At 39.4% G+C, this 25717-nt stretch overlaps 2 protein-coding genes across 11 annotated transcripts in view; one reads left to right on the plus strand and one right to left on the minus strand.

The window, feature by feature from the left end:
- PATJ (PATJ crumbs cell polarity complex component) overlaps nucleotides 1-25717 on the plus strand; it is a 399000-nt gene that overhangs the window by 13164 nt on the left and 360119 nt on the right. For all 10 annotated transcript variants that reach the window (XM_064372414.1, XM_064372417.1, XM_064372415.1 and 7 more), the window contains exons 4-9: nucleotides 3159-3353; nucleotides 5596-5735; nucleotides 8065-8260; nucleotides 11220-11348; nucleotides 21189-21407; nucleotides 24102-24201. In XM_064372414.1, coding sequence (XP_064228484.1) covers nucleotides 3159-3353; nucleotides 5596-5735; nucleotides 8065-8260; nucleotides 11220-11348; nucleotides 21189-21407; nucleotides 24102-24201 — 979 coding nt within the window. The remainder of the gene's footprint in view (nucleotides 1-3158; nucleotides 3354-5595; nucleotides 5736-8064; nucleotides 8261-11219; nucleotides 11349-21188; nucleotides 21408-24101; nucleotides 24202-25717) is intronic.
- LOC110568579 (ATP synthase subunit ATP5MJ, mitochondrial-like) lies at nucleotides 24238-24610 on the minus strand. The gene has a single exon (XM_064371256.1). It carries the CDS (start codon nucleotides 24560-24562, stop codon nucleotides 24386-24388), a length of 177 nt encoding a protein of 58 aa, XP_064227326.1. The 5' UTR covers nucleotides 24563-24610; the 3' UTR covers nucleotides 24238-24385.

Here is a 25717-nt window from a genome sequence, read left to right on the forward strand (position 1 = left end):
GACAAAGACAAATTATCTTTAAGGAATCAGTTCAGCAAAGAGACTGTATTGGGATCTGTAACCTGTGGGTAGCATTGACATGGATAATTTTAAAATGTCAATAGTCAATTTTTTGTTTGGTAGCTGGGTGTGATGGCGTGTACTGGTAGTCCCAGCCACCATACCCAGCTACCAGTACCCAGCTACCAGTCAGTCCTGGGTAGCCCCAGGAGGCTGAGGTGGGAGGATCGCTTAAGCCCAGGAGTTCCAGGTTGCAGTGAGCTATGATTATGCCACTGTACTCAAGCCTGGATGACAGAGTGAGACCCTGTCTCTCAAAAAAAAAAATTGTATTTGATTTTAGAATACAGTTTTTGTATTACTTATTTAAGTATGTAAAGGTCAGATACTTTGAGAATTCTCAACATCTTTTTCAAAATTATAGAATAGTGCTTAACTTAAATATATTTTCTTTTTATTTTGAGACAAGGTTTCTCTCTGTTGCTGAGGCTGGAGTGCAGTGGTGTGATCTCAGCTCTCTGCAGCCTTGACCTCCCAGGCTCAAGCAATGCTCCCACCTCAGCTTCTAGAGTAGCTGGGATAGGTGTGTGCCACCACAGTGAGGCTGATTTTTAAAAATTTTTATAGAGACAGGGTCTCCCTATGTTGCCCAGGCTAGTCTCATACTATTGGCCTCAAGCAGTCCTCCTACCTCAACCTTCTAAAGTGCTGGGATTATAGGCATGAGCCTCCTCGCCCAGGAGTATTTTCCTTATGAAGTCTTTTATGTAACAAGAAGTGATCATGCCCTTATAGCACAATAATCACGCTTCTCTTAATTATCAAATATTTATTGTCTCTCTAATGCATATTCTCATTAGAAGTTCCTTGGAAGCAGTATACCTGATATTTAAATATATAGTTGTGTTTCCTCTACTCATTTACCAGACTCTCTGGACTCTGCAGGCTCTAGTACATCATTATTGAATAAGGGACACATAGCACTTCTTCTTAGAGGGGTACAAATTAGTAGTTGTGGGATTTTTTTTTTTTTTGGTGCTGAGATTGAACCAGAAATTAATTGTTTTGACTGTCCTCTTGGATTCTCTGTTTTGGAGTCAGAGATGGCAAATTACTTTTAAATCACTGATTCTGGAAGCTGAGCTTGAATAGTGTCTATACTATAGATGAAATTTGGGCAGAATTTAAAACATAATTGGAGATAATTTATCAGGGTTAAGTGAAAATTTACAAAATTTGGGAAAAAATGGTTTTTGCTCATAAACTAAAATGCTTGCCTATTAAGTGTTTTGTGAGTGATTTGTTCATAGCCAATTAAGGATTAAACTCTACACATATGTCTTTCCATGAATTGCTTTCTTTAGACCAGAATTTATACCCTAATATTAGCCCTGCCTATATTGATGTTTAGCTTTCTGTATTTCTCATGGTCATAGAATATCACAATAATGAATGCTGTTGGTAACAACTGAAATTGGCAAGGATCAGTAGAAATCCATCACATTTGTTGGACTAAGAGTGGATCTAACTAACCGCCCTATCCTAATAGCAGTTCTTTATATTTGTATAGTTTGCAGTTGCTGTGTGCAGTCATATTTTATCCATTGGGCTGTATAATCCCTGTAACCATGGGTTTTGATTTAGATTTTTTCTATGAGGTTTTATTGACATTCACTCTTTTTTTTTTTTTTGAGACAAAGTTTTGCTCTTGTTGCCCAGGCTGGAGTGCAATGGTACGATCTTGGCTTACCACAACCTCTGCCTCCTGGGTTCAAGCGATTCTCCTGCCTCAGCCTTCCAAGTAGCTGGGACTACAGGCATGCACCACTACACCCAGCTAATTTTGTATTTTTAGTAGAAATGGGGTTTCTCAATGTTGGCCAGCCTAGTCTCGAACTTCTGACCTCAGGTGACCCGCCTGTCTCGGCCTCCCAAAGTGCTGGGATTATAGGCCTGAGCCACCATGCCTGGCCTCTTTTTTTTTTTTTTTTTTTTTTTTTGAGGCAGAGTCTCTGCCCAGGCTAGAGTGCAGTGGTGTGATCATGGATCATTGTAGCCTCGACATCCTTGGCTCAAGCAATTCTCACACAGGCATGTGACACCAGGCCCAGCTAATTTTTGTATTTTTTGTTGAGACGCGGGTCTTACTTTGTTGCCCAGGCTGGTTTTGACCTCTTGGCCTTGAAGCGGTTCTCCTGCCTTGATCTCCCAAAGTTCTGGGATTATAGGTGTAAGCCATCACAACCAGCCTGACAGTCATTCTTTTTTTTTTTTGTTTTGAGACAGAGTCTCATTTTGTCAGGCTGAGTGCAGTGGCGCAATCTTGGCTCACTGCAGCCTCCACCTGTGGAGTTCAAGCAATTCTCCTGCCTCAGCCTCCCAAGTAACTGGAATTGCAAGTGTGTACCGCCATGCTCAGCTAACGTTTGTATTTTTAGTAGAGACGGGATTTCACCACTGACATGTATTCTTAATGTTACCTTTATTCCACTGTTTTGGCAGTTGTATCAGCCAGTGATATATTAAATTATGTCCACTGTAATTACATGATTTTTCTCTTTCTACCAATGTTTAAGTGACTCTGTGACTTACTTACTACTAATCTTGAGTAAGTTACTTAACCCCTGTGTGCCTCAGTTTCTATGATTACAAGATGGGATAATGATATCTCATTAGACTGTTGTAAGAATTAAATGATAATACCTGTAATCATTCTGTTACAATACTTATTCATAGCAAGCACTAAGTACAGTTATTATTATCATCATATACTACCTATGGATCGTTTGTTGCTCCCCACATGGAAATGTACAGATAAATGCAAAAGGGTTTAGTGCCTTACACCTTTATATGACTGGATGCCTCTGTATATGTGAAGTGTAATGGGACGTCAGTGCACGTGCTGTTAACTTTGAGTAGTGGTAGAAGGCAGGAAACAAGAACAAATGTTAAGCCATTACACATTTTGTGTAATACTAAATTAAAAAAAATTCTAGCCTTGTGAATACACAGATTGATGTATCTTTACCTTATTTCTTTCCCATGTATATAATTATTGTGCAAATTATCCATATAATGGTCAAAATATAATATTTAACAAATAGACACAATTTTTCTATAGATTTCTGTTGATGATTCTTTTTTTTTCTCTCCAACAGCTCAACCATATACCCTCAGATTGTTCAGCCAACTTTGATTTTTCTAGGAAAGGTTTGTTAGTGTTCACGGATAGCTCCATTACTAGTGGAAATGCCCACAGGCTCGCTAGTAACTCGACTGTATCTGGGCTATTTCCCTGGACCCCAAAGTTGGGAAATGAAGACTTTAACTCAGTCATTCAGCAGCTGGCTCAGGTAAAGTTGTATCTTCTTATGGAAATATTTAGCTTCATTTTTCCTGCTTGAGTTTTAAAAAGGAATTTAATACTCATTCTTTTTGCTGTAAAATGTGTTAGTATGTATTTTGCTTGCTTGTATTTTTATGTTAGGAGGAACTGACATCATTTTCTAACATTTGTGTTGAAATTTTATTGGCTTAAAATTTCATAAGGAAAGTATCCATGTATGTGGTAAGGAGAGTTTTTAAAAAAATTAATTAGTTAACATTTATTTTTTGAGATGAGGTCTCACTAAGGAGAGTTTTTAGACAATGGCTAATTGAATGCATCTCTGCTCTTGTTAAAGAAAGATTCTTAAACCTTTTAATGACAGGAGCTAAATTAATATAGCTTGCCGGAAGTGATGAAATATTGCCTGAAGGGGTGAGGTGGGTGAATCACTTGAGCCCAGAAATTCAAGGCTATAGTAAGCTATGATTGTGCCACTGTACTCCAGCCTGGGTGACAGAGCAAGAGCTGTTTCTCTCTCTTTTTTTTTTTTTTGAGACAAAGTCTCACTCTGTCAGCAGGCTGGAGTGCAGTGGCATGATCTCGGCTCCCTGCAACTTCCGCTTCCTGGGTTCAAGCGATTCTCGTGCCTCAGCCTGCCAAGTAGCTGGGACTACAGGCGTGTGTCACCATACCCAGCTAATTTTTATATTTTTAGTAGAGATGGGGTTTCGCCATATTGGCCAGGATGATTGGATAGTCTTGATCTCCTGACCTCGTTATCTACCTGCCTCAGCCTCCCAAAGTGCTGGGATTACAGGCGTGAGCCACTGCACCTGGCCCAAGACCTGTCTCTTAAAAAACAAATAAATAGCTGGGCGCAGTGGCTCACACCTGTAATCCCAGCACTTTGGGAGGCCAAGGCAGGGGGATGACGATGTCAGGAGTTTGAGACAAGCCTGGCCGACATGGTGAAACCCCATCTCTACTAAAAATACAAAAAATTAGCCTGGCATGGTGGTAGGCGCCTGTAATCCCAGCTACTCAGGAGGCCAAAGCAGGAGAATCGCTCAAACCCAGGAGGTGGAGGTTGCAGTGAGCTGAGATAGCAACACTACACTCCAGTCTGGGCAACAGAGTGAGACTGTCAAAAAAAAAAAAAGAAGAAGAAATAAATAAACTTGAGTTTCACTGTTAAATAGAATCTGTTTAAAGTATGATACTTAAATCATATTCTGGACCTAATTTCTTTTTTAACTTTATAGTTCTATCCCTTTCATTTGACTAATAATTATTTTTACGTGGTGCTTTTTTTTTTAGTCGATCACATTTATGAAGTTCTCATGTTGTAAGTGCAGTTATTAACTAAATCAATAAAAGACCTGGCTACCACAGGTAGAACCCATTTAATGCCAGTATATAGCGTAAGTCAGAACCAGCTGGGTTCTGACTTAGGCTATATATATATATACTGGCATTTTTGATATATCTAATTTATTTTCCTCATTTAAAAATATATTTTGCAGCTGGGCCCTGTGGCTCCCATCTGTAGGCTCAGATAGATTGTGCGATTGTGCCATTGCACTTCAGCCTGGGCAAATGGGAGTGAGACCTTGCCTTAAAAAAAAAAAAAAAAGAGGCTGAGGCAGGTGGATCATTTGAGCTCAGGAGTTTGAGACCAGCCTGGGCAACATGGTAAAACCTCATCTCTACAAAAAATACAAAAATTTGACAGGAAAAATTTGACAGGCGTGGTAGCATGCACCTATAGTCCCAGCTACCTGGAAGGCTGAGGCAGGAGGATTGCTTGAGCCCAGGAGACAAAGGTTGAAGTGAGTAGAGCATGCCACTGTACTCCAGCCTGGGCAACAGAGCAAGATCCTGTCTCAAAGAATAAAATAAAAAAAAAAAATGTACTTTGCATCAAGAGAATTTAGAGAAATTCAATGTAAAAAAGTAATTGAGACTTTACTGCGGGAAAAGGCATTTTTCTCAGGAATTTCCATCCAGCTTGGGAGTCATCTAATGATGTGAATGAAGTGTGAAAATACTTCTGATTCCCTGAGGTTGCAGAACACTGCCCACTTTCTCTTATGTTCTACTGAAAATAATCAAGTGAAAGGATTTCCAGAAATAATTTATTACTGAAATGCTGAGTTTATGTGGTTCTTAAGAGAAGCTGTTTTTATGCTAAGCAATTTCAGTTCTGCAGAAAGGGTGTGTTGGTTAAATGTACACCATCGATTTTTTTTTTAATGCTTTTTCATTAGGGGCGGCAAATTGAATATATAGATATAGAACGACCTTCATCTGGAGGTCTTGGATTCAGTGTGGTGGCCCTCAGAAGTCAAAATCTGGGAAAAGTTGATATCTTTGTGAAAGATGTCCAGCCAGGGGGCGTAGCAGACAGGTGAGGAAGCTGTTTGTTTTCATTTGCTAATTGTTTCCTGATAATTCTGAAAACTATTATAAAGAGAGTGAAAAACTAGTAATAAAAACAGTAACAATAGCAGCTAACATTTGCTTTAGCTTTTGGTATGCATTCATCAGGCCTTTTGCAAGTACTCTCCTACACCCTGTGGCAGCAGTTCCACTATATAGGTATCATCATTCTGTTTCATAGATGGGAAAGCTGAGATTCAGAGGTTCAGTGGTCAACCCATCGTCACAGAGCTGTTAATGCTGGAGCCATGATGTGATTCGAAGACCATCTGACTGAAAGCTAGCGGTCTATTACCCTCTCTTGCAATTAAACATGATATTTTAGCTATGGACTGATCAGTAGGATAGGAATATTGAAATTCTCATTCTGCATATTATTTTTTTATTATTCTTAAGATTATAACAACATTTTGGTGATCATGTCACTCTACTGATTTATTATTATTCTTGTCAATTGAGAGGCCCTTCAAGTCTGTGTTATCTCCCATGTTGCATTTGCTTTTATTTTTGAAGGGGTATTTGCAAGCCTTCTATTTTGTCTCCGTTTGATTTCCAGTCTTTGGTTTGTTATTCATTTAATAAGTATGCTATTCCAGTGTGCATGTTAGAATAACATCAACAATGGTAGTATACTATTTTAAGATTCTTAGTCAATGATATATTTTTGAATTCACATTCTCCATTCATGGAGGATTAATTCTGGTCTCCCCACCTCAGATTTCAAACATAATGGATTTCTATGACTTTTTGTGTTTTTTTTTTTTTTCCTGTCATCTAAGGCAGTAATTCTTCAAGAATTGTGGTGAGAATGGGTAAACTGGAAGAGGAAGAATATCAATGATGTTTGGGAGATAATAAAATCAAATACAGTAAACCAGGACAGAGTAAATCCTAGGCTATCTTTAGGATGCACTTTAACATAAGAAGTTAAAGGCTGTGCTCAGAATCTGACTCTTGATAAGATACTAGGCTTGTCTAGGCTTCAATTCCTTAATATGTAAAATTTACTAAGTACTTTAAAGGTGAAATAAGGATTATGCGAGATGCATGTAAAGCACTTAACATAGTACTTGACTCATAATAAGTGCTCAGTAAATAGTATTTTTCTTTAGAGGTTTTGCTAATTTCTTTTAAAAATAGTCCTTCCTACCCTGGTTAGCAGTTGGGAGATTGGTGCTTGGGAGAGATTAAAAGGGTTCAGATTGGCCAGGTTTAGCGGCTCATGGCTGGAATCCTAGCACTTTGGGAGTTCAAGACCAGCCTGGGCAACATGGCAAAACCCTATCTCTACAAAAAATATAAAAATTAGCTGGGCAAGGGAGTTTACACCTGTAGTCTCAGCTACTCCGGAGGCTGAGGTAGGATAATCACCTGAGTGTAGGAGGTTGAGGCTGCAGTGAGCTACGATTGTGCCATTGCACTTCAGCCAGGCAAATGGGAGTGAGACTGCCTCAAAAAAGCAAAAAAAGCTCAGATAGAAATTTGGAAGTAATCTCTATGAATTTTCAAGGAAGGTTTGACCTCTATTGGTAAATAGAGGACAAGTAGACAGTGAAGATGGGGTGAGAGGAGGTTATTGATATAGTTGAGACTGTTGTTACCCCAGTGTGGTATGGGTAGAGATCAGATTGGAAGGGATTCGGGAGTATTGGGTTCATGCAGTAATGGAGGCAGTGTCCATACTTAGAAAACCTTGGCAGGGTCCTACAGATTCTATAGATTGTTTTTGTTTATTTTTCTTTTTTCTTTTTATTTTTTGAGACAGAGTCTTGCTCTGTCACCCAGGCTAGAGTGTAATGGCATGCTCCTGGCTCACTGCAACCTCTGCCTCCCAGGTTAAAGCGATTCTTCTGTCTCAGCCTCCTGAGTAGCTGAGATTACAGGCATGCGCCACCATGCCTGGTTAATTTTTGTATTTTTAGTGGAAATGGGGTTTCACCATGTTGGCCAGGCTGGTGTCGAACTTCTGACCTCATGATCTACCCGCCTCAGCCTCCCAAAGTGCTGGGATTACAGGCGTGAGCCACCACGCCCGGCCTGTTTTTGTTTATTTTTCTAACTAGATGGCTTTTAAAATGTGTCCTTGTGTTTAAGGATGCATTACCAAATTCGGTAATTAGTTAATAACTTCTGTGAAAACCAGAAGGGCTCTGTTATATAATTAAATAATTATTTGATAAATGTACTAAGTGAAGTAGTACCATAGGCAGCAAACTGCTTAACTTGGATAATCGTTTTTTTAAAAATCAGGCTATTAGATCACTTAAAACAAAAATTTCTTTTCTTATGTGATTAAGGGATCAAAGATTAAAGGAAAATGATCAGATATTGGCCATTAATCACACGCCATTGGATCAGAACATTTCCCATCAGCAAGCAATTGCATTATTACAACACCCCACTGGATCTTTGCAACTGATTGTGGCCAGGGAGCCAGTCCACACAAAAAGCGGCACTTCTAACAGCCTAACTGATACCACTCTGCCTGAAACAGTGAGTTGCAAATTTGAAAAAATACTTAATTTTGAATTATGCCATTGATTGTAAGAAGAATAAAGACATTTAGAAGGTGTCGTTTTACTTTTTTCTTTTTTTTTGAGATGGAGTTTTGCTCTTGTTGACCAGGCTGCAGTCTAGTGGCCACTGGTGCGATCTCAGCTCATGCAACCTCTGCCTCCTGGATTCAAGCGATATTCCTGCCTCAGCCTCTCGAGTTGTTGGGACTACAGGCACCTGCCGCCACACTTGGCTAATTTTTTGTATTTTTAGTAGAGACGGAGATTTCACTGTGTTGGACAGGCTGGTCTTGAACTCCTGACCTTAAGTGATTTACCCACCTCAGCCTCCCAAAGTGCTGGAATTACAGGCGTGAGCCACTGCGCCCAACTTGTTTTACTTTTCATAGTTCGAGAAAGATGATCATATCTGTGAATGCAGTGTTAGCATATTTAAAGAAGATATTTCATCAAGTTTTTTTTTTTTTTTCAACGTCCTATGGGTCTCTTTGTTTAAAATTATTATTTAATATAGAGGCCAAATGGAAGTATTAGGTGTAATTTATTTAGTGACAGAGAGTCTTGTGTTCCTTGGTGATGTAGCCAATTGAGAGTTTTTATTAGAGATTTACTGTTGAGTGTTCAAAGTAAGATTTGATTATTTATTTGAAAAACATTATTTTTGAAAATTATAAGGGGATTTATGACTAGATTATTGATATTGTAAAATTATAGCAGACTTTTTTTCATGTAAAGACACATACTGAACAATTTAAAAGAATAAAAGTATATGTCTTTTTTGGGAACCCTTTTACTTTTTAACATTTTACAGATTTTGGCTTGCATCGCCAGAATGCAAGCTAATAAATCTTATTTTCTTATAACACTAAGTGCTGGCTGATTTATTTAATTTTTATGCATTGGGACAAAAGAAAAAACAAGACTGTCTTGGTACAATACAAGGTCACAACAAAAATTAATGTATAGGCATTTTCCCTGTTGCAATCAGCAATATTTATACAGCAGAATTTACATAATAAATACAGTGAATAAAGTGGGACATTGTTTAACGTATAAAGAACAAGTACTTTGGAGTCGGGCTTGGATGCGTTCAAGTCCATTTCTTCCATATCCTAGTGGTGTCACACCAGGCAGACCCCTTTACCTCATACTTTCGTTTCTTCATCTGTTGCTTGGAACTAATAACGATGTCTAGTTCTCAGAGATGTTGTGAGGCTTGAATGAGAATTCATGTGAAGAACTAAGCACCATGTCTGGTGCTGAGTGTACGTTCTTTGACTATTAGTTGCTATCAGCTAATACTAAATCAGGCATATTATTTTAGCCAACATTATTGTTTCCCAGAATTTCTTAAACAATCCCAATATTGCTTTTTATTTAAGACTGCATAGTAATTTAGTATAATAGAAAACCTGGCTGGGTATGGTGGCTCACACCTATAATCCCAACACTTGGAGATTAGGTGAGTTGACTAGGCAGGTGGGTCTCTTGAAGCCAAGAGTATGAGACTAGCCTGGGGAACATAGTCAAATCCCACCTCTACAGCCAGGCACAGTTGCTCATGCCTGTAATCCCAGCATTTTGGAAGGCTGAGGTGGGCGAATCACCTGAGGTCAGGAGTTTGAGACCAGCCTGGCCAACATGGTGAAACCCTATCTCTACTAAAAATACAAAAGTTAGCTGAGCACTCGGGAGGCTGAGGCAGTAGAATTGCTTGAACCCAGGAGGTGGTGGTTGCAGTGAGCTGAGATTGTGCCATTGCACTCCTGCTTGGGCAACAGAGCGAGACTGTGTCTCAAAAACAAACAAACAAACAAACAAAACAGCCCACCTGTACAAAAGATAAAAAAATTAGCTGGGCCTGGTGATGCATACCTGTAGTTCCAGCTTATTTGGGAGGCTGAGGCTGGAGGATGGATGGATCCTGAGTTTGAGGCTGATGTGAGCTCTGACCTTGCACTACACTCTAACCTGGGTAACTCAGTGAGACCTTGTCTCAAGAAAGAAAGAGAGAAAGAGAGAGAGAGAGAGAAAGTAATGAGTATGCCCTAATGATCTTGAGAGGGAGGATATTGTTCTGCAGTTGGATTATGTGAAGTAATGCACATTTGTCATAGAAACCTGCTAGCTAGAGGGGAAATGCTCGTGTCTTTCGTCTGATTTATATAATCCTATTGCTGATATCTTCAGTGAGGCCTACCTTTCCTCTCCCTCCTAAGGGTCTCCTAAATTAGTCTCTTCACGTGTGTCCTTCCACCATTAGATTCTTCACATTGCTGCCAGATGAATTTTCTTAAATCACTGCTTTGCTCCTGTCATTTATCTTCTAAAACCTTTAAATATTTCCACTTAATTACCTAGTTAAATCCAAGCCTTTGACCATATCTTTCATCCATTCTGTTAGCTGGCCTAGCTTTGCCCTTAGATTTTCTTTTTGCTTGAATGTCTTCCTTTGTAATGCAACTTAAATGCCCCTTTTCCTTGAAGTTTTCTATAATTCTTCATTGGTTTTGACATCATGTGCTCCCCCTTCCCGCAAAATAATCTTTATAATATTTGTGATTCTCTTTCAAGCAGACATGTATTTATTGGTCCCTACTATGTGCTGGGCACTGTGCTGGACATCAGGCATAGAGTGAGGAATGAGAAATGTCTTCTGTGTTCTTAGGGCTACGGTGTCTTATGATCCAGTATTCTGCCTTGTACTTTAATTATTTGTGTTTTAGTTTCTCTCTAATGGATTATAAGATCCCTATGGGCAGAGACTGTGTGATTATCTCTGTCTGTATATCTTAGCCTGTAGAAAGTTGCCTTTATTAATTGTGTGAATGTTCAATTTTTTTGCAAATCTGTTACTTTGGTAATGATGATACTGGAAAGCTAAGAATCTGTGGGTATTACTGATACTGCGACTCTTATTTGCCATTAATTTGTAGGTTTGTTGGGGCCATGTTGAAGAAGTTGAGCTCATTAATGATGGCTCTGGACTAGGCTTTGGAATAGTTGGAGGAAAAACAAGTGGCGTGGTTGTGAGGACTATAGTTCCTGGAGGATTAGCAGATCGAGTAAGTCAACCTTCCTTGTTATCATTTTGGTTTTATAAAATTTAAGTTGTATGAATTGAAAGGTAATTTTATAACATAAGTTACCAGGATATATGACTTAATAACTAGAATTTAAGTATAGCTTAAAAATGGCTTATTCTGTAAGTATTATTAGTATATACTCTGTCTTATTTTATTTTATTTATTTATTTATTTATTTTTGAGACGGAGTTTCGCTCTCGTTACCCAGGCTGGAGTGCAATGGCGTGATCTCGGCTCACTGCAACCTCCGCCTCCTGGGTTCAGGCAATTCTCCTGCCTCAGCCTCCTGAGTAGCTGGGATTACAGGCACTTGCCACCGTGCCCAGCTAATTTTTTGTATTTTTAGTAGAGACGGGGTTTCACCATGTTGACCAGGATGGTCTCCATCTCTTGACCTCGTGATCCACCCGCCTCAGCCTCCCAAAGTGCTGGGATTACAGGCATGAGCCACCACGCCCAACTACTCTGTCTTATTTTAAACAGTTCCTAAATCAACATTTTTGGGGTTTGTTTTCCTTATAATTGACAGGCTTCATGATTCCATCAGAGGATAATTTTTTTTTTATTGAAGAGTTGGTAATGAATATTGCGTTTTGAACATCTGTATTATTCTCCTCTAACGTATCTTTCGATGGCCTAAATGTTAAAATCAGAAGATACAGTGATTATAAACATTTGTCCTAATATTATACATGGTAAATTTCACTTGAATTAAAATTTATGGCCTTATAAGTTAAATGACTACCTTTCATTGTTTAACAGTGTTTAAACTGAAAGTGGGCTACTAAAAAAAATTAGCAGCTGTTTCTGCTTAATTTTATATTGAAGAAATGTTAATTACTACATTTAGTTCTTAGAAACTAGTTTAGAAATTTGACTAAATAATAAGCCCATATTAAATAGAATGGCCATGATAAATCAGAAATAACTTTAGTTATTCCCATAATCAGAATGATATGTAAAATTTCACTGGTTATTGCCCAGTTACGTGTAAATTTATCCCTTCTAATAGACATACATAAGTAAAAATGAGTTTGCCATGCAAATGCAGCTTCAAGGTGAGTTCCTCGGCTCTTCATTTCAGATTATGATCACTTCACCTTATACAACTTGTGGAGCCACTGATGTTCCTGTCATCATTTCAGCACCTAAGAGCATTTATTTACAACAGCAGTTGTCAAAGTTTGGTCTGTGGGCCTCTGGAGGGTTCTGAAAGCCTTGCAGGTGGTCTGTGAGATCCAAACAGCTTTTCCAATAATATCACGATGTTATTATCCCTTTCACCCCATTAACATTTGTACTGATGATACAAAAGCAGCTGCAGACTAAAACTGCTGGTGCCTTGGTGCAAAACAAGGCAGTGTCCACAAACTGTTACAGGAATCATTGCATTTTTTTCTGCTGTGTGCTTGCAACAAAAAAGAAAAAAAATGCTGTTTCACTTGGAGTTCTTTTTTCCTCCCCTCTGGATATTTAGTATGATTATTATTATTATTTTTATTACACTTAAAGTTCTGGGGTACATGTGCAGAAGGTGCAGGTTTGTTATGCAGGTATCCATGTACCATGGTGGTTTGCTGCACCCATCGCTTGGAGTTTTTTATGATGTAGTAAAATGATTAATTTCAGTACATTTTGACCATTTAGTGCCTGTCTTTTGAATATTGTCAAAGCAGGAAGTACTGTGTAGCGTTCTTGCTATGTACTGAAGTATGATGGTTGTCTTAAGGAAAGTCATTTGCAAGATGAATCTTCTACTTTTTTATGTGGAACAGCATTTTTATTTTTATAAAAATAACTGCAGAAAAATTATGTTTATCCAGACTTGGGTATTTGGAAGATGGTTTTTTGAGAATGGATGATGTGAACCTGTTATTTCAAGGAAAACAACTGACACTGTTTGTTGGCAACAATAAAATTTGAGCTTAAGCAAAAATTAGAATTTTGGAAGATGTGTATTTTATCATGAGCTTGACACGTCCCTAATATTGAAAGCTTTTCTAAGGCTGGGCGTGCTGGCTCATGCCTGTAAGCCCAGCACTTTGGGAGACCAAGGTGGGAGGATCCCTTGAGCCCAGGAGTTCAATACCAGCCTGGGCAAGAAGGCAAAATCCTGTCTCTACAAAAGACACAAAAGTTAGCTGGGTGTGGTGGTACTCTGGAGGCTGAGGTGAGAGGATCACTTGAGTCTGGGAGGCAGAGCCTGCTTCTTTGAGCTGAGATCCTGGCACTGAACTCCATCCAGTCTAGGCAACAGAGTAAGACCCTGTCTCAAAAAAAAAAGAAAAGAAAAAGAAAGGCATTTCTGATTAGATTGTTGATTGATATTAACCAACATGGTTTTTTTTTTTTGAGACAGTCTTGCTCTGTCACCCAGGCAGGAGTGCAGTGGTGTGATCTCGATTCACTGTAACCTCTGCCTCCCTGGTTCAAGCGATTCTCCTGCCTTAGCCTCCCAAGTAGCTTGGACTACAGGCGCCCACCACCATGCCTGGCTGATTTTTTGTATTTTAGTTGAGACAGAGTTTCACTGTGTTGCCCAGGCTGGTCTCAAACTCCTGAGCTCAGGCAATCTGCCCACCTCGGCCTCCCAAAGTGCTAGGATTACAGGTGTGAGCCACTGCACCCAGCTCAGTATGATCGTTTTGATATTATATGATGAAATATGTCAGTATTTGGAAGGTCTGCATAACTGTGGATCAATATTTTCTTTTCCTCTTTTTTTTTTTTTTTCCCGAGCAGAGTCTTGCTCTGTCACCCAGGCTGGAGTGCAGCGGCATGATCCTAGCTCACTGCAGCCTTGATTTCCCAGGCTCAAGCAGTCCTCCTACCTCACTCTATCAAGTAGCTGGTACTACAGGCGTGTGCCACCATGCTAGGCTAATCTATTTTTATTTTTATTTTTTTGAGACGGGGCCTCACTCTGTCACCCAGGCTGGAGTGCATTGGTGCAATTTTGGCTCACTGCAGCCTCTGCCTCTGGGGTTCAAGTGGTTCTCCCACCTCAGCTTCCAGAGTAGCTGGGACTTCAGGCACAGGTCACCATGCCTGGCTGTTTTGTATTTTTTATAGAGATGGGGTTTCACCATGTTGCCCAGGCTGATTTCAAATTCCTGAGCTCAAGCCATCCTCCTGCCTTGGCCTTCCAAAGTGCTGGAATTACAGGTGTGAGACATTGCACCCCCCCAGACTCATTTTTATTTTTTGTAGAGACAGCGTCTCACTTGGTTTCCCAGGGTGGTCTCGAACTCCAGACCTCAAGCTATCTTGCTTAGGTGTCCCAAAGTGCTGGGATTATAGGTGTGAGCCACCATACCCAGCCTCAATATTTTCTGAAGACCGGTATGTGATATGACAAAATAAAACATAGCTAAAAGATCCTTTCGAAAATCAAGATGTATCAGTGTATTTTAATAAAATAGTGTCTGACAGTTTGTTGATATGGTTCCAGATTCTACATTGTAACTGTATAAGAAACCACCACTTGTCAAGTTTTGGTGTGTTATCAAAGAATCAGATTGAGGCCAGATATTTTTCATATACTTCTGAAACAGTGTATCATAACATATTGAATGCAGAAGCAGATGAGTTCAGCTGTTTTCCTTTAAGCCAGATATTAAAGAGATTTGTAAAAATATTAAACAGTTTTACTCTCACTAATATTTCTTATTTTGGAAAATATAGCTCTTTAAAAATATAGATATTAATATATATTGATAAAAATTAACATATTAAATATTTAGAAAATTCCTCAGTACCAATTTTTGCATATGAATACATTTGTGAATTCATCTTTACCAGCAGTCAGGTTTCCCCAGAGAAACAGAACCAATAGGGGGTGTGTGTCTGTGTGTGTATGCATATATAAAGAGGTTATTTTAAAAAATTGGCTCATGCCATGATGGGGACTGAAAAAACTCAGACAAGAGTTGATGTTGTAGTCTTGAGTTTGAGATCCATAGGGCAGGCTGGCAGAATTTCTCAAGAAGCTGTGTTACATTCTTGAAGTAGAATTCCTTCTCTAGGAAATCTAGTTTTTATTTGTGAATTCTTCAACTGATTGGATGAGGCTCACCTATGTCATTGAGGGCAATCTTCCTTACTTAAAGTCAACTGTTCGTATATGCTAATCACATTTACAAAATTCCTTTGCAGCAACATCTAGACTAGTGTTTGACCAAAACAGTTAGCACCACATTCTAGCCAAGTTGACACATATAATTTAACTGTTATACCATCCATTACCACAATCAAGATAATGAGCCTATTCATTACCCCCAGCAGATTCTTGCGCTACTTCGTGATTCCTATCCCTCCATCCTTAATGATATTTAAGAATGTGAAGGAGTTCTGTCTTCATCCATTTAGTGTTGCTATACGGAAATACCTGAGACTGGGTAATTTAAAAGAGATTTATTTAGCTTACAGTTCTGCTGGCTGGAAAATTTGGCATCTGGAGAAAGCCTCAGGCTGCTTCCATGGTGGAAGGTGAAGGAGAGCCAGTGTGTACAGAGATCATGTGGACAGTGAGGAAGCATGGGGCAGGTTGTGGGGGTGAAGATGGTGGTGGGGAGGGGCTCTTTTTAACAATCAGAGTGAGAACTCACTGCACCAAGTAAACTCACTGCAGAGAACTCAGAGCAAGAACTCACTGCACGAAGCCATTCACGAGGGATTCACCCCTATGACCCAAACACCTTCCACTGGGCCCCACCTCCCAGGTTCAAGCTATTCTCATGCCTCAGCCTTCTGAGTAGCTGGGATTACAGGTATGTGTCACCATACCCAGCTAATTTTTTGTATTTTTAGTAGAGACGGGGTTTCACCATGTTGGCCAGGCTGATCTCGAACTCTTTGGGGACAAAGGTCTCTTTGGGGACAAATGTCCAAACTGTAGCAAGTTCTGAGACCAGAATGTTTGAGAATGTTCATTTCATAGACCTTTACACATCTGTGGCTGGGTGTGGTGGCTCACGCCTGAAATCCCAGCATTTTGGAAAGCTGAGACAGGCAGACCACTTGAGGTCAGGAGTTTGAGACCAGCCTGGCCGACAAGGTGAAACCCCATCTCTACTAAAAACACAAAAAAATTAACCAGGTATGGTGATGCAAACCTGCAATCCCAACTACTCGGGAGACTAAGGCAGGAGAACCGCTTGAACCTAGGAGGCGGAGGTTGTAGTGAGCCGAGATCATGTCACTGCACTCCAGCTTGGGTGACAGAGCAAGACTCTGTTTCAAGAAAACAAACAAACAAACAAAACCCACATACATCTGTGGCACAAAACAAATAATATTCTTTAAGGATTCTTAAAATTTTTTTTTATAACCTGGAAAGAATGAAATATTGCAGCCAATTTTGAAATGCCTTTCTTTGTATTCCATCCCTTCTTCTGCCTCTGCCTTAGAAATTTTAATAGGTTTGTTAGTTGGAATGGCTTTTTTTTTCCCTAAAATGCAAAGTGGAGTGGTTATTGGGCAAAACAAAGGGTCAAGTAAATTTAAACAAAATCAAATAAGTTTCTTTCCTGTAATAATTTTCTGAGCTTTTAAAATACTAACATGCTTTATGAATTTTCACAAGAATAAGATGTGCAGAGTTTCCCAGATTAATCCCATTGAGGCATTGTTGGAAAAAGCCCAAGTCTGATTTTCGCCCTTTACTGGAAGGGATCGTCACTATTTCAGATCATCAAAGAGGAGGTAGAGGGTATGCTTGTCACAGGGTCATAAGTGCTCAAATAGAAGCAAGTACTTATGCCAGACATTGTTATCTGCTTAAGTACGTTATTCCCATGTAACCTTCAAAACAGTCTTATAAGTTTTACTCCCAAATTATAGATATGGAAACCATTAAGAAATTGCCCAAGCCTACAGCAGCTAGGTGAGCGACAAAGTCAGGATTGAGCTCGTATTTGTTTCTGAAGTCTGAGCTTTGTTGTTTGAATTTATCCAAAGTTAAACCTGATGTTTTCCTTTTTCTGATATATACCTGTGCACAGTTGTTCACATCCACCGACAGGGAGTAGTCAGCTCTAGGAACAACAGAGGGCATATGGTAAGGCCAAACACAGGGCACAGAGCAGTACTCACTTCTCCTTTCCTCTCATATCAGCTGACGGCAAATAAAACCTCTTCAGCCTTCTTGCTGTGATCCGTGTATCTCCTTCCTTGGCCTGCCTCATTTGTTGCCTGTCACCAGTCAATGTTCTGCTGGCCGTAACTCATGAAATGACTTAAGCTGCAGCACCCTCAGGCCCTAGGCTATGGCACAAGACGTGGTATACACCATTCCTAGATCTACCTTTGGAGAAATTCTTCTCAACACACCTACATCCAAATAAGCCTCTGAAAGGAAAGAGCATAGGATTATAGTGTGTGAGCTTTTCAATCAGACAGATGAAGGCTTGAATTCTGGATCCACCTCCCTCTGGGAAAATGACATCTTGGCTTAATTCCCTACTTCTAAAATGGTCCCCAAGACCACCAACTTTGATGACTTGCTAGGAGGACTCATAGGACTCAGCAGACAGTTGTGTGCACAGCTATCACAGTGAAAGAATACAAAGCAAAATCCACATGGAAAAGGTGCATGAGGTGGAGTCTGGAGGAAACCAGGCACCAGCTTCCACGAGTCCTCTCCCTGTGGAGCCATAGAGGACACACTTAAATCTTCTAGTGGTGAATTATGACCACACATCTGAAATGTCTGTCATGGAAACCCATCAGAGACTCAGTGCACAGTGTTGTGACTGGATGCTGGTCATGTAGGCACACACTGTGTGGCATATACTGACGTCCTTGACTTCCAGGAGAATGCAGGTGTTCAGGAGAAACCACACTTTAGGCGCCTGGAGCTGTGTTTACCAGAGAATGGTGAGAACCCTCACAGAATCTAAGCTCCCAGGTGTTAGCCAAGAGCTAACCTTGTGAGAAGGCCTTTCAAAGGAAAACAGTCTTAGGCTTGCTCTTTTTATTTATTTTATTTTATTTTTTAATTTTTTTATTTTTTTGGTTCCCTGACCGGAAAACGAACTTGGGCCGTGGCAGTGAAAGCGCCAAATCCTAGCCACTAGACCACCAGGGATTTTTTTTTTTTTTTGAGATGAAGTCTTGCTCTGTCACCAGGCTGGAATCTAGTGGCACAACCTTGGCTCACTGCAACCTCTGCCTCCCGGGTACAAGTGATTCTCCTGCCTCAGCCTCCCAAGTAGCTGGGACTACAGGTGCCCACCACTATGCCCGGCTAATTTTTATATTTTAGTAGAGGCAGGGTTTCACCATATTGGTGATATGGTTCCAGATTCTACATTGTAACTGTATAAGAAACCACCACCTGTCAAGTTTTGGTGTGTTATCAAAGAATCAGATTGAGGCCAGATATGCATAGTTTTTTTCTCTTTTGAAAGAATCTATAGATTAATAAACTTTTATATGTGAATGTTTTATTAGCATCCTATGTACTTGAATCTTGGCATAGCTATTTATTGGTTTTCATTGATTGATGATTTCTATTAAAGAACAAAAGAGACTTTATGCCTTTCACTTTCCTCACACAGAAGACAGGTTATGGAAGGAGAATGTTGATCAGAAAATATCAATAAAATGCAGTCTGGGGCTGCTGGACTTAGACAAGGTAGCTGTCATTTTGGTGTTTTTCTATCAATCTGACTAATGACTATTTTTGTACTTATGAATTCTTTAGAACACCTGCTTTTCTGTAGGAAGAAAATGTTTGACTTTCAGTGACAGATGCAAATTATCTACATCATTTTAAATTAAGAGTTGAGATAAAATAGAAGAAAAATAATGCCTAAGAAGTGACTAAAAATATACCTTATGATAAAATGTCCTTCTTTAGCCAAGCCAAGTATGAAAACACTTATTAGACATATTTTTAAATTTTTCAATCAGGGCATAATTCTGTTGAAGAATAGTTTGATTTACAGAGGCAACTTTACTCTTATTTTTCATGGGGACCACTGACTTTCTCTTAAGTAGTTGCTTATTTTGTTTCAAGTTTGTTGCGTGGATGAAAACAGAATATCAAATTATCATTATTCAAGTGGAAATCCAGCAATTCTTTATTCCTTTTTTCATAACAATGTCCTCCTTGGATCTGTTTCTGTTCTCTAAGTCTTTCCAGATGTTTCTGAATTAAATTGCATTTCTGCTGCACTGCTTCTCTCCACTTCTAGTCCCTTCCAGTGCCTTCTGCAGCACTACAACAAAACACAGAGCTTTGTACTCATTGTTTCAGTCTAAAGCATTCCTTCATTTAGGTTCCTGTAAAATTGGAGAAAAGGAAGGATGGAGAATAGATTTTTCAGTCTAAGAGTTTTTAAAAAGACTTATTCCTTCAGAATGTCATCTTTAGCTTGCAGATGGTGCCACCTGGAACTAGAAATTTGAAGCTTAGGACTGGATTAACCCAGTAGTCATTGCTCTGTTCTCAAGCTTTCTCTCTATGTTGCAGAGTATCTGTTTTTCATCTTCATTTCATTCAAACTTTTTGAGAGTTATAGGCAGTTTCTTGGGGAACAGAAAAACAGTAAATTTACTATCTACTAGCAGCCTTTGCATGTAGGAGATTGACTTGTTAACGGTAATATTACTCTGGAGATATTGAAGTTTAAGGCAAATAACTAAATGAGAATAGTCTTCAGTGAGCAACTTGGATTCAACTTTGGTTCAACCCTTTTATCACCTTTGTGACCTTGGCCAAGTCAGGAAAGTTGTCCTTCTCTAAGTGAGATGGTACATGAAAGTGATTTTGAACCTGCAAGGTGCTCTGCATGTGTAAATGTAAATAAAGCCAGCTATGTTAACATGGTGGTATCTTTAATACACTATAATAAAGATAAGTAAAGTGAATTCAAAATTTCTTACTAAACAAATTTAGGAAAAATTTTGTAAAAATTAGCTGTTTCAAAAATTTCACAAAGAAGGGAAATGAACAGATACTCATTTTGATAAATTATTATTAACCCTCTGTGTATGAAGTATACATACATATAAAAGAATGTATATAATATCTGTCCACATTTTAAATAACAATTACAACAATAATTGTTTTCAAGACCAACTTGGGCAACAGAGTGGTACTCTATCTCAACAACAAAAAGAAACCAAAACAATAATTACCAGTGTGTAATACATACCACCTAGCTTGAGAGGCATAATATTATGTATCTTTCAACTCTTTTGGAGTCTTGCTCTGTCACCCAAGCAATGAGAACAGAGCAATGACTTGTTAAAGTCAGTCAGGTAATGTCATTCCTCTGTGCCTTCCCTTCCCAATCATGCAAAGAAGATGCCCTATACTGTCTGACTCCATTAACCCCCCATCTTGTGGACTATTCTTCTTTTTCTTCATTTTCTTGTAGCCACACTGGCATCTTTCTATTCCTCAAACGTGTCACTGAGCATGTTAGTTTTGAAGTTCCCAGCTTTATGCTGGAGACTTCTGTGCTGACCTTTCCTTCTTGAGGCCCTGAGCTTTCTGACCTCTTCTGTGGACACAGGGCCATTAACACCCTAGCTCTAGGCCATTAGGCATGAGCTTATACCCTCAAGCAGAAGCCTTTTTTAGAATACTGATTACTTTTCTCATTCTGAGCCATTCCTTTGTGTTTTACATGGAATTTCTTTATTATCACTAATTCAGCCAGTTATTAACAATATTCCATTTTATTCAGCATTTTAGGTGGCTTCTTTGTCAGCCATTTTGCGAGAGCTGAAAGTCTGATGAAGTATTATTAACTGGTGAAGTTAGAGCATTGAGTTCTCAAAATAATTTTGTCTTTTCTTGGGTTGAAGGATGGAAGACTGCAGACAGGGGACCACATCTTGAAGATTGGTGGCACAAATGTGCAGGGAATGACCAGTGAGCAAGTTGCACAGGTTCTAAGGAACTGTGGGAATTCAGTCAGGATGCTCGTTGCTAGAGACCCAACTGGTGAAGTTTCGGTAACCCCTCCTGCCCCTGCTGCCTTGCCTGTCGCCCTGCCCACTGTAGCCAGCAAGGGCCGTGGTTCTGTGAGTATACATGTCATTCTTTCATCTTAAACCAAAGCCTGGGTGTGACACACTGTAAGATAAGAAATTCACCTTGAAGCACCACATTGATGTGAGTTGAGCACTTGCCAGTGAAATAGGGAAAAAAAAAACCTCACTTGGAGACATCAGACATGTTCGTTTTCTGTTTCGCTGTTTCTCAGTATTAAGTCATTCGACCTCTCTGAGCCTGGTTAAGTCATTCAACCTCTCTGAGCCTCGGTGACTTATTTATAAGTTGAAGAATAATAATACTTGCCTTGTCATTGGGCTGGTGAGGGGAGAACTGTAAAAAAAACTTCCAGGTGGTGAAGGGAAACCTGTAAACACTGGCTGATGTATGAGAATTACCACTGGTAGCCACAGGCTGACTGAAGGGAGTGAATATCAATGGTAATATTTATTATAATAATTATTTCGGTTATATAATAATAATAGTTATTATTAATTATCAAGCACCTGGAATTATTCAGGTCATCTGAAATCTTCACAGTAATTCTCCCAGTTAGGCCTTATTATACATTTAATAGATGAGGAAGATAAAGTCAAACATCACATTAAAGACCTTACAGGGAGTAAGTTGTAAAACTGGAATTTGAATTCACATCTTTTTGGTCCATTTCAAGCTCCTTCCCACTATCTCAACATGGGCTTTTAATGAAGACATAAAAAAGTAAAAGCAAAGAAATAGGGGGGTTTGTTTTTTCGCTCTTGTTGCCCAGGCTGGAGTGCAATGGCGTGATCTTGGCTCACCGTAACCACCGCCTTCCAGGTTCAAGTGATTTTCCTGCCTCAGCCTCCTGAGTAGCTAGGTTTATAGGCATGTGCCACCATGCTGGGCTAATTTTGTATTTTTATTAGAGATGGGGTTTCTTCATGTTGGTCAGGCTGGTCTCAAACTCCCGACCTCAAGAGATCCGCCCGCTTTGGCCTCCCAAAGTGCTGGGATTACAGGCATTTACAGAAATGTTTAAAAGACGAGTATTGAAAATAAGTTTTAGGACCAGATGCAGTAGCACACCTATAGTCCCAGCTACTTGGGAGGCTGAATGGGGAGGATTGCTTGAGGCCAGGAGTTTGAGGTTGCTGTAAGCTATAATTGCTCCACTACACTCCAGTCTGGGTGACAGAGCAAGATCTGTCTCTTAAAAAAAAGAAGAAGAAAAGAAAAGAAGTTTTATGTCAATATTTTTATATTAGTTAACAATAATTAGTCTTACCTTTTGTTTCTAAATTTTTCTTTGTGTTCATGGTTCTTTCAGATACAAATATAGCCTTTTTTCTAAGTGGTTATGTTAGTTTTCTATTGTTGTGTAACAAGTTACAACAAATTTACTGGTTTAAAACAATATCCTTTGTTAGTTCACAGTTCTGTAGGTCAGAATTTAGGGTGGGCTTGGCTGATCTCTCCGATTAGCTTTTTTTTTTTTTTTTTGAGACAGTCTCGCTCTGTTGCCCAGGCTGGAATGCAGTGACTCAATCTCAGCTCACTGCAACCTCCACCTCCCGGGTTCAAGTGATTCTTCTGTATCAGCCTCTGGAGTAGCTGGGGTTACTGGCATGTGCCACCACGCCTGGCTAAATTTTGTATTTTTAGTAGATACGGAGTTTCGCCATGTTGGCCAGGTTGGTCTCAAACTCCTGACCTCAGGTGATCCCCCCGCCTCGGCCTCCCAAAGTGCTGGGATTATAGGTGTGAGCCATTGCACGTGGCCTCTGCTTAGCTTCTCACAAGGCCAAAATCAAGGTGTGGGCCTGGCTGGGCTCTTTTCTGGATGCCCTGGGGACAGTCCATGCCCAATCTCATTCAGATTGTTGGCAGAATCTTGTTCCTTGCTATAGGACTGAGGTCCCTTTTTATTTGTCTGCTGCCAGCCAGAGACCTCTTTCGGCTCCTTAAGATCCCCTACATTCCTTGTCACATGACTCCTTCCATCTTCAAACCACAAGTTGAAGATCATCTTCTTTTTGCTGATTCAGATCATCTTCTTTTTTTCTTTTTTTGAGACAGAGCCTTGCTCTGTTACCCAGGCTAGGGTGCAGTGGCACAACCTTGGCTCACTGCAACCTCTGCCTTCTCCTGTGAGTAGCTGGGACTACAGGCGTGTGCCACCATACCTGGCTAATTTTTTGTATTTTTAGTAGAGACAGGGTTTCACCGAGTTAGTCAGGATGGTCTTGATCTCCTGACCTCGTGATTTGCCCGTCTCGTCCTCCCAAAGTACTGGGATTACAGGCATAAGCCCCCATGCCTGGCCAGATCTTTTTCATTTCCCTTTCTGCTACCAGCAGGAGGAAACTCTGCCTTTAAAGGGCTGCAGTGGCCGGGCACGGTGGCTCATGCCTGTAATCCCAGCACTTTGGGAGGCCAAGATGGGTGGATCACCTGAGGTCGGGAGTTCGAGACCAGCCTGGCCAACATGGTGACACCCCATCTCTATTTAAAAAAAAAAGGGCTGTAGTGATGAGATTAGCCCACCTGGATAATCTCCCTTTTGCCATGTAATATGGCATCAATATGGGAGTAGAACCAGGGATTGAAGGTCATGGGGACCATCTTACAATTCTGCCTACCATAGATGCTAGGAAAATCCTTGACAGACCTTGCACAGATTGACGATGTACACACAGTTATGCAACTAAGCATGTATCATTAAATTTGGTTTTTCCTTTTAGGATACTTCTCTTTTTGAAACTTACAATGTTGAGCTTGTTAAAAAAGATGGGCAGAGTCTTGGAATTAGAATCGTTGGCTATGTTGGAACATCTCATACAGGTAAATGAATAATTTCTTTTTTTTTTTTTTTTTTGAGCATCTCACAGATCCATTTATTCATGCCATGAAGTAAATGGTACTCATACAAGTGTACAGTGATGTTCCATGCGCCCCATCTAACACGGCTTGCTCAAATTTACAGGCAGACTGACGTTTTCTTTCACATGTATTCCAAGTAAGCTGGTTAATGATGATCATGAGCAGATGCTGCAGCTTTCACAGCCTTATTTCTGTTATCGGCGGCATGGAGTTTATAAACGATGAAGCCCATCAGCCCCATTCCTACCCAAATCTCCTGGTGAACTTGGGTATAGAAGGGTTTCAAGGGGAGCCACATATTTTTAATAAAACTTTGAAGCATCTTGGAGCAGGAAAGACAGCTCAGGGAGCACCACAAACCAGCACCCCAAAAATGAATAATTTTTACTTTATATTTGGAAATAATTGTGAAGGATGTTAAGGTTTCTAGATAGTAAAATTAAATACTTGCAGATTTTAATTTAAATCTTGAACCATGAAACCATGAATCTATAATAGCAACCAGTCACTTCTCAGTGATTACAGAATCACATTTTTATCTCAATAGTTTTATAGCTGGCTTGATAGTCATTAACAAAAGAATATAATTGGTCAGCTCAGTGTATAATATTTGAATTGTACCTTCTTTGTTTGTAAAATAGATATGTTGTGAATATTGTTAACGTATTATGATAGATTAGATTTGTGATAAGTAAATTGATTACTGTGTGTATTTCATACTGTGAATGTTCCTAAAGTATGACTATTATGTTTTATCACTAAAAAAAAAGTTAAAACAAGCATTTTCATTAGAACTGTTTTCCTTTCATATAAAAGGAATAAACTGTGACAATACACAGTTAAAGTATCTCTGAATAAAGCTCCCTCAACTCCTATCTGCAAAGCTTTGATAGCTTTCACTATAAGATTTATTCCCTTATTGTAAGAGAATTATTAGGGTAAGAAAAATAAGCCTTTCCGCAAATATTTGCTAATAATATGAAAATTCAGAGTTATAAAATGTTCTAATTTTTTTAATAGCAAGATTACAGAGTTAATTTCCTAAAAAAACTGTTATTTTGCATACTTACAGCAGGTGGAAGGATTAAGAGTGCTAATGTATTCAAAGTCCTGAATGAAATTCATGTCAGACCACCTTGTGCTATTTTAGCCTGATGAAATATCTTTTTTCAAATCTTTAGATTCTAAGTGCCACCTTTATTTGGTTCAGAATTTAAATGACATTCAAAAGAGCTAAGTGTGGATTGTATAATAATGTTGCAAAAAAACACATGAAGTAGTTTTTAATATGCTAAGTCTGGTTAGAGGAATCATGATTTAGTTCGTAAACTTACGGTTTAGTTCCTAAGTGAAAGTGAATGAAAAAACTTAATGTTCGTGTTACTGAATAAAGGGAAGTATCATTTTACTATTTTGCTGCTGCTGCTGCTTTTTTTTTTTTTGAGACAGAGTCTCACTCTGTTGCCCAGGCTGGAGT

The sequence above is a fragment of the Aotus nancymaae genome, unplaced genomic scaffold, assembly GCF_030222135.1.
Source record: "Aotus nancymaae isolate 86718 unplaced genomic scaffold, 86718_ANA_hifiasm-v0.15.2.pri h1tg000007l, whole genome shotgun sequence".
NCBI classification, from domain to species: domain Eukaryota; kingdom Metazoa; phylum Chordata; class Mammalia; order Primates; family Aotidae; genus Aotus; species Aotus nancymaae.

Excerpts from the sequence above, each read along its gene's own strand:
- LOC110568579 (XM_064371256.1), bottom strand. The coding sequence starts at position 24,562 with ATGCTTCAAAGTTTTATTAAAAATATGTGGCTCCCCTTGAAACCCTTC.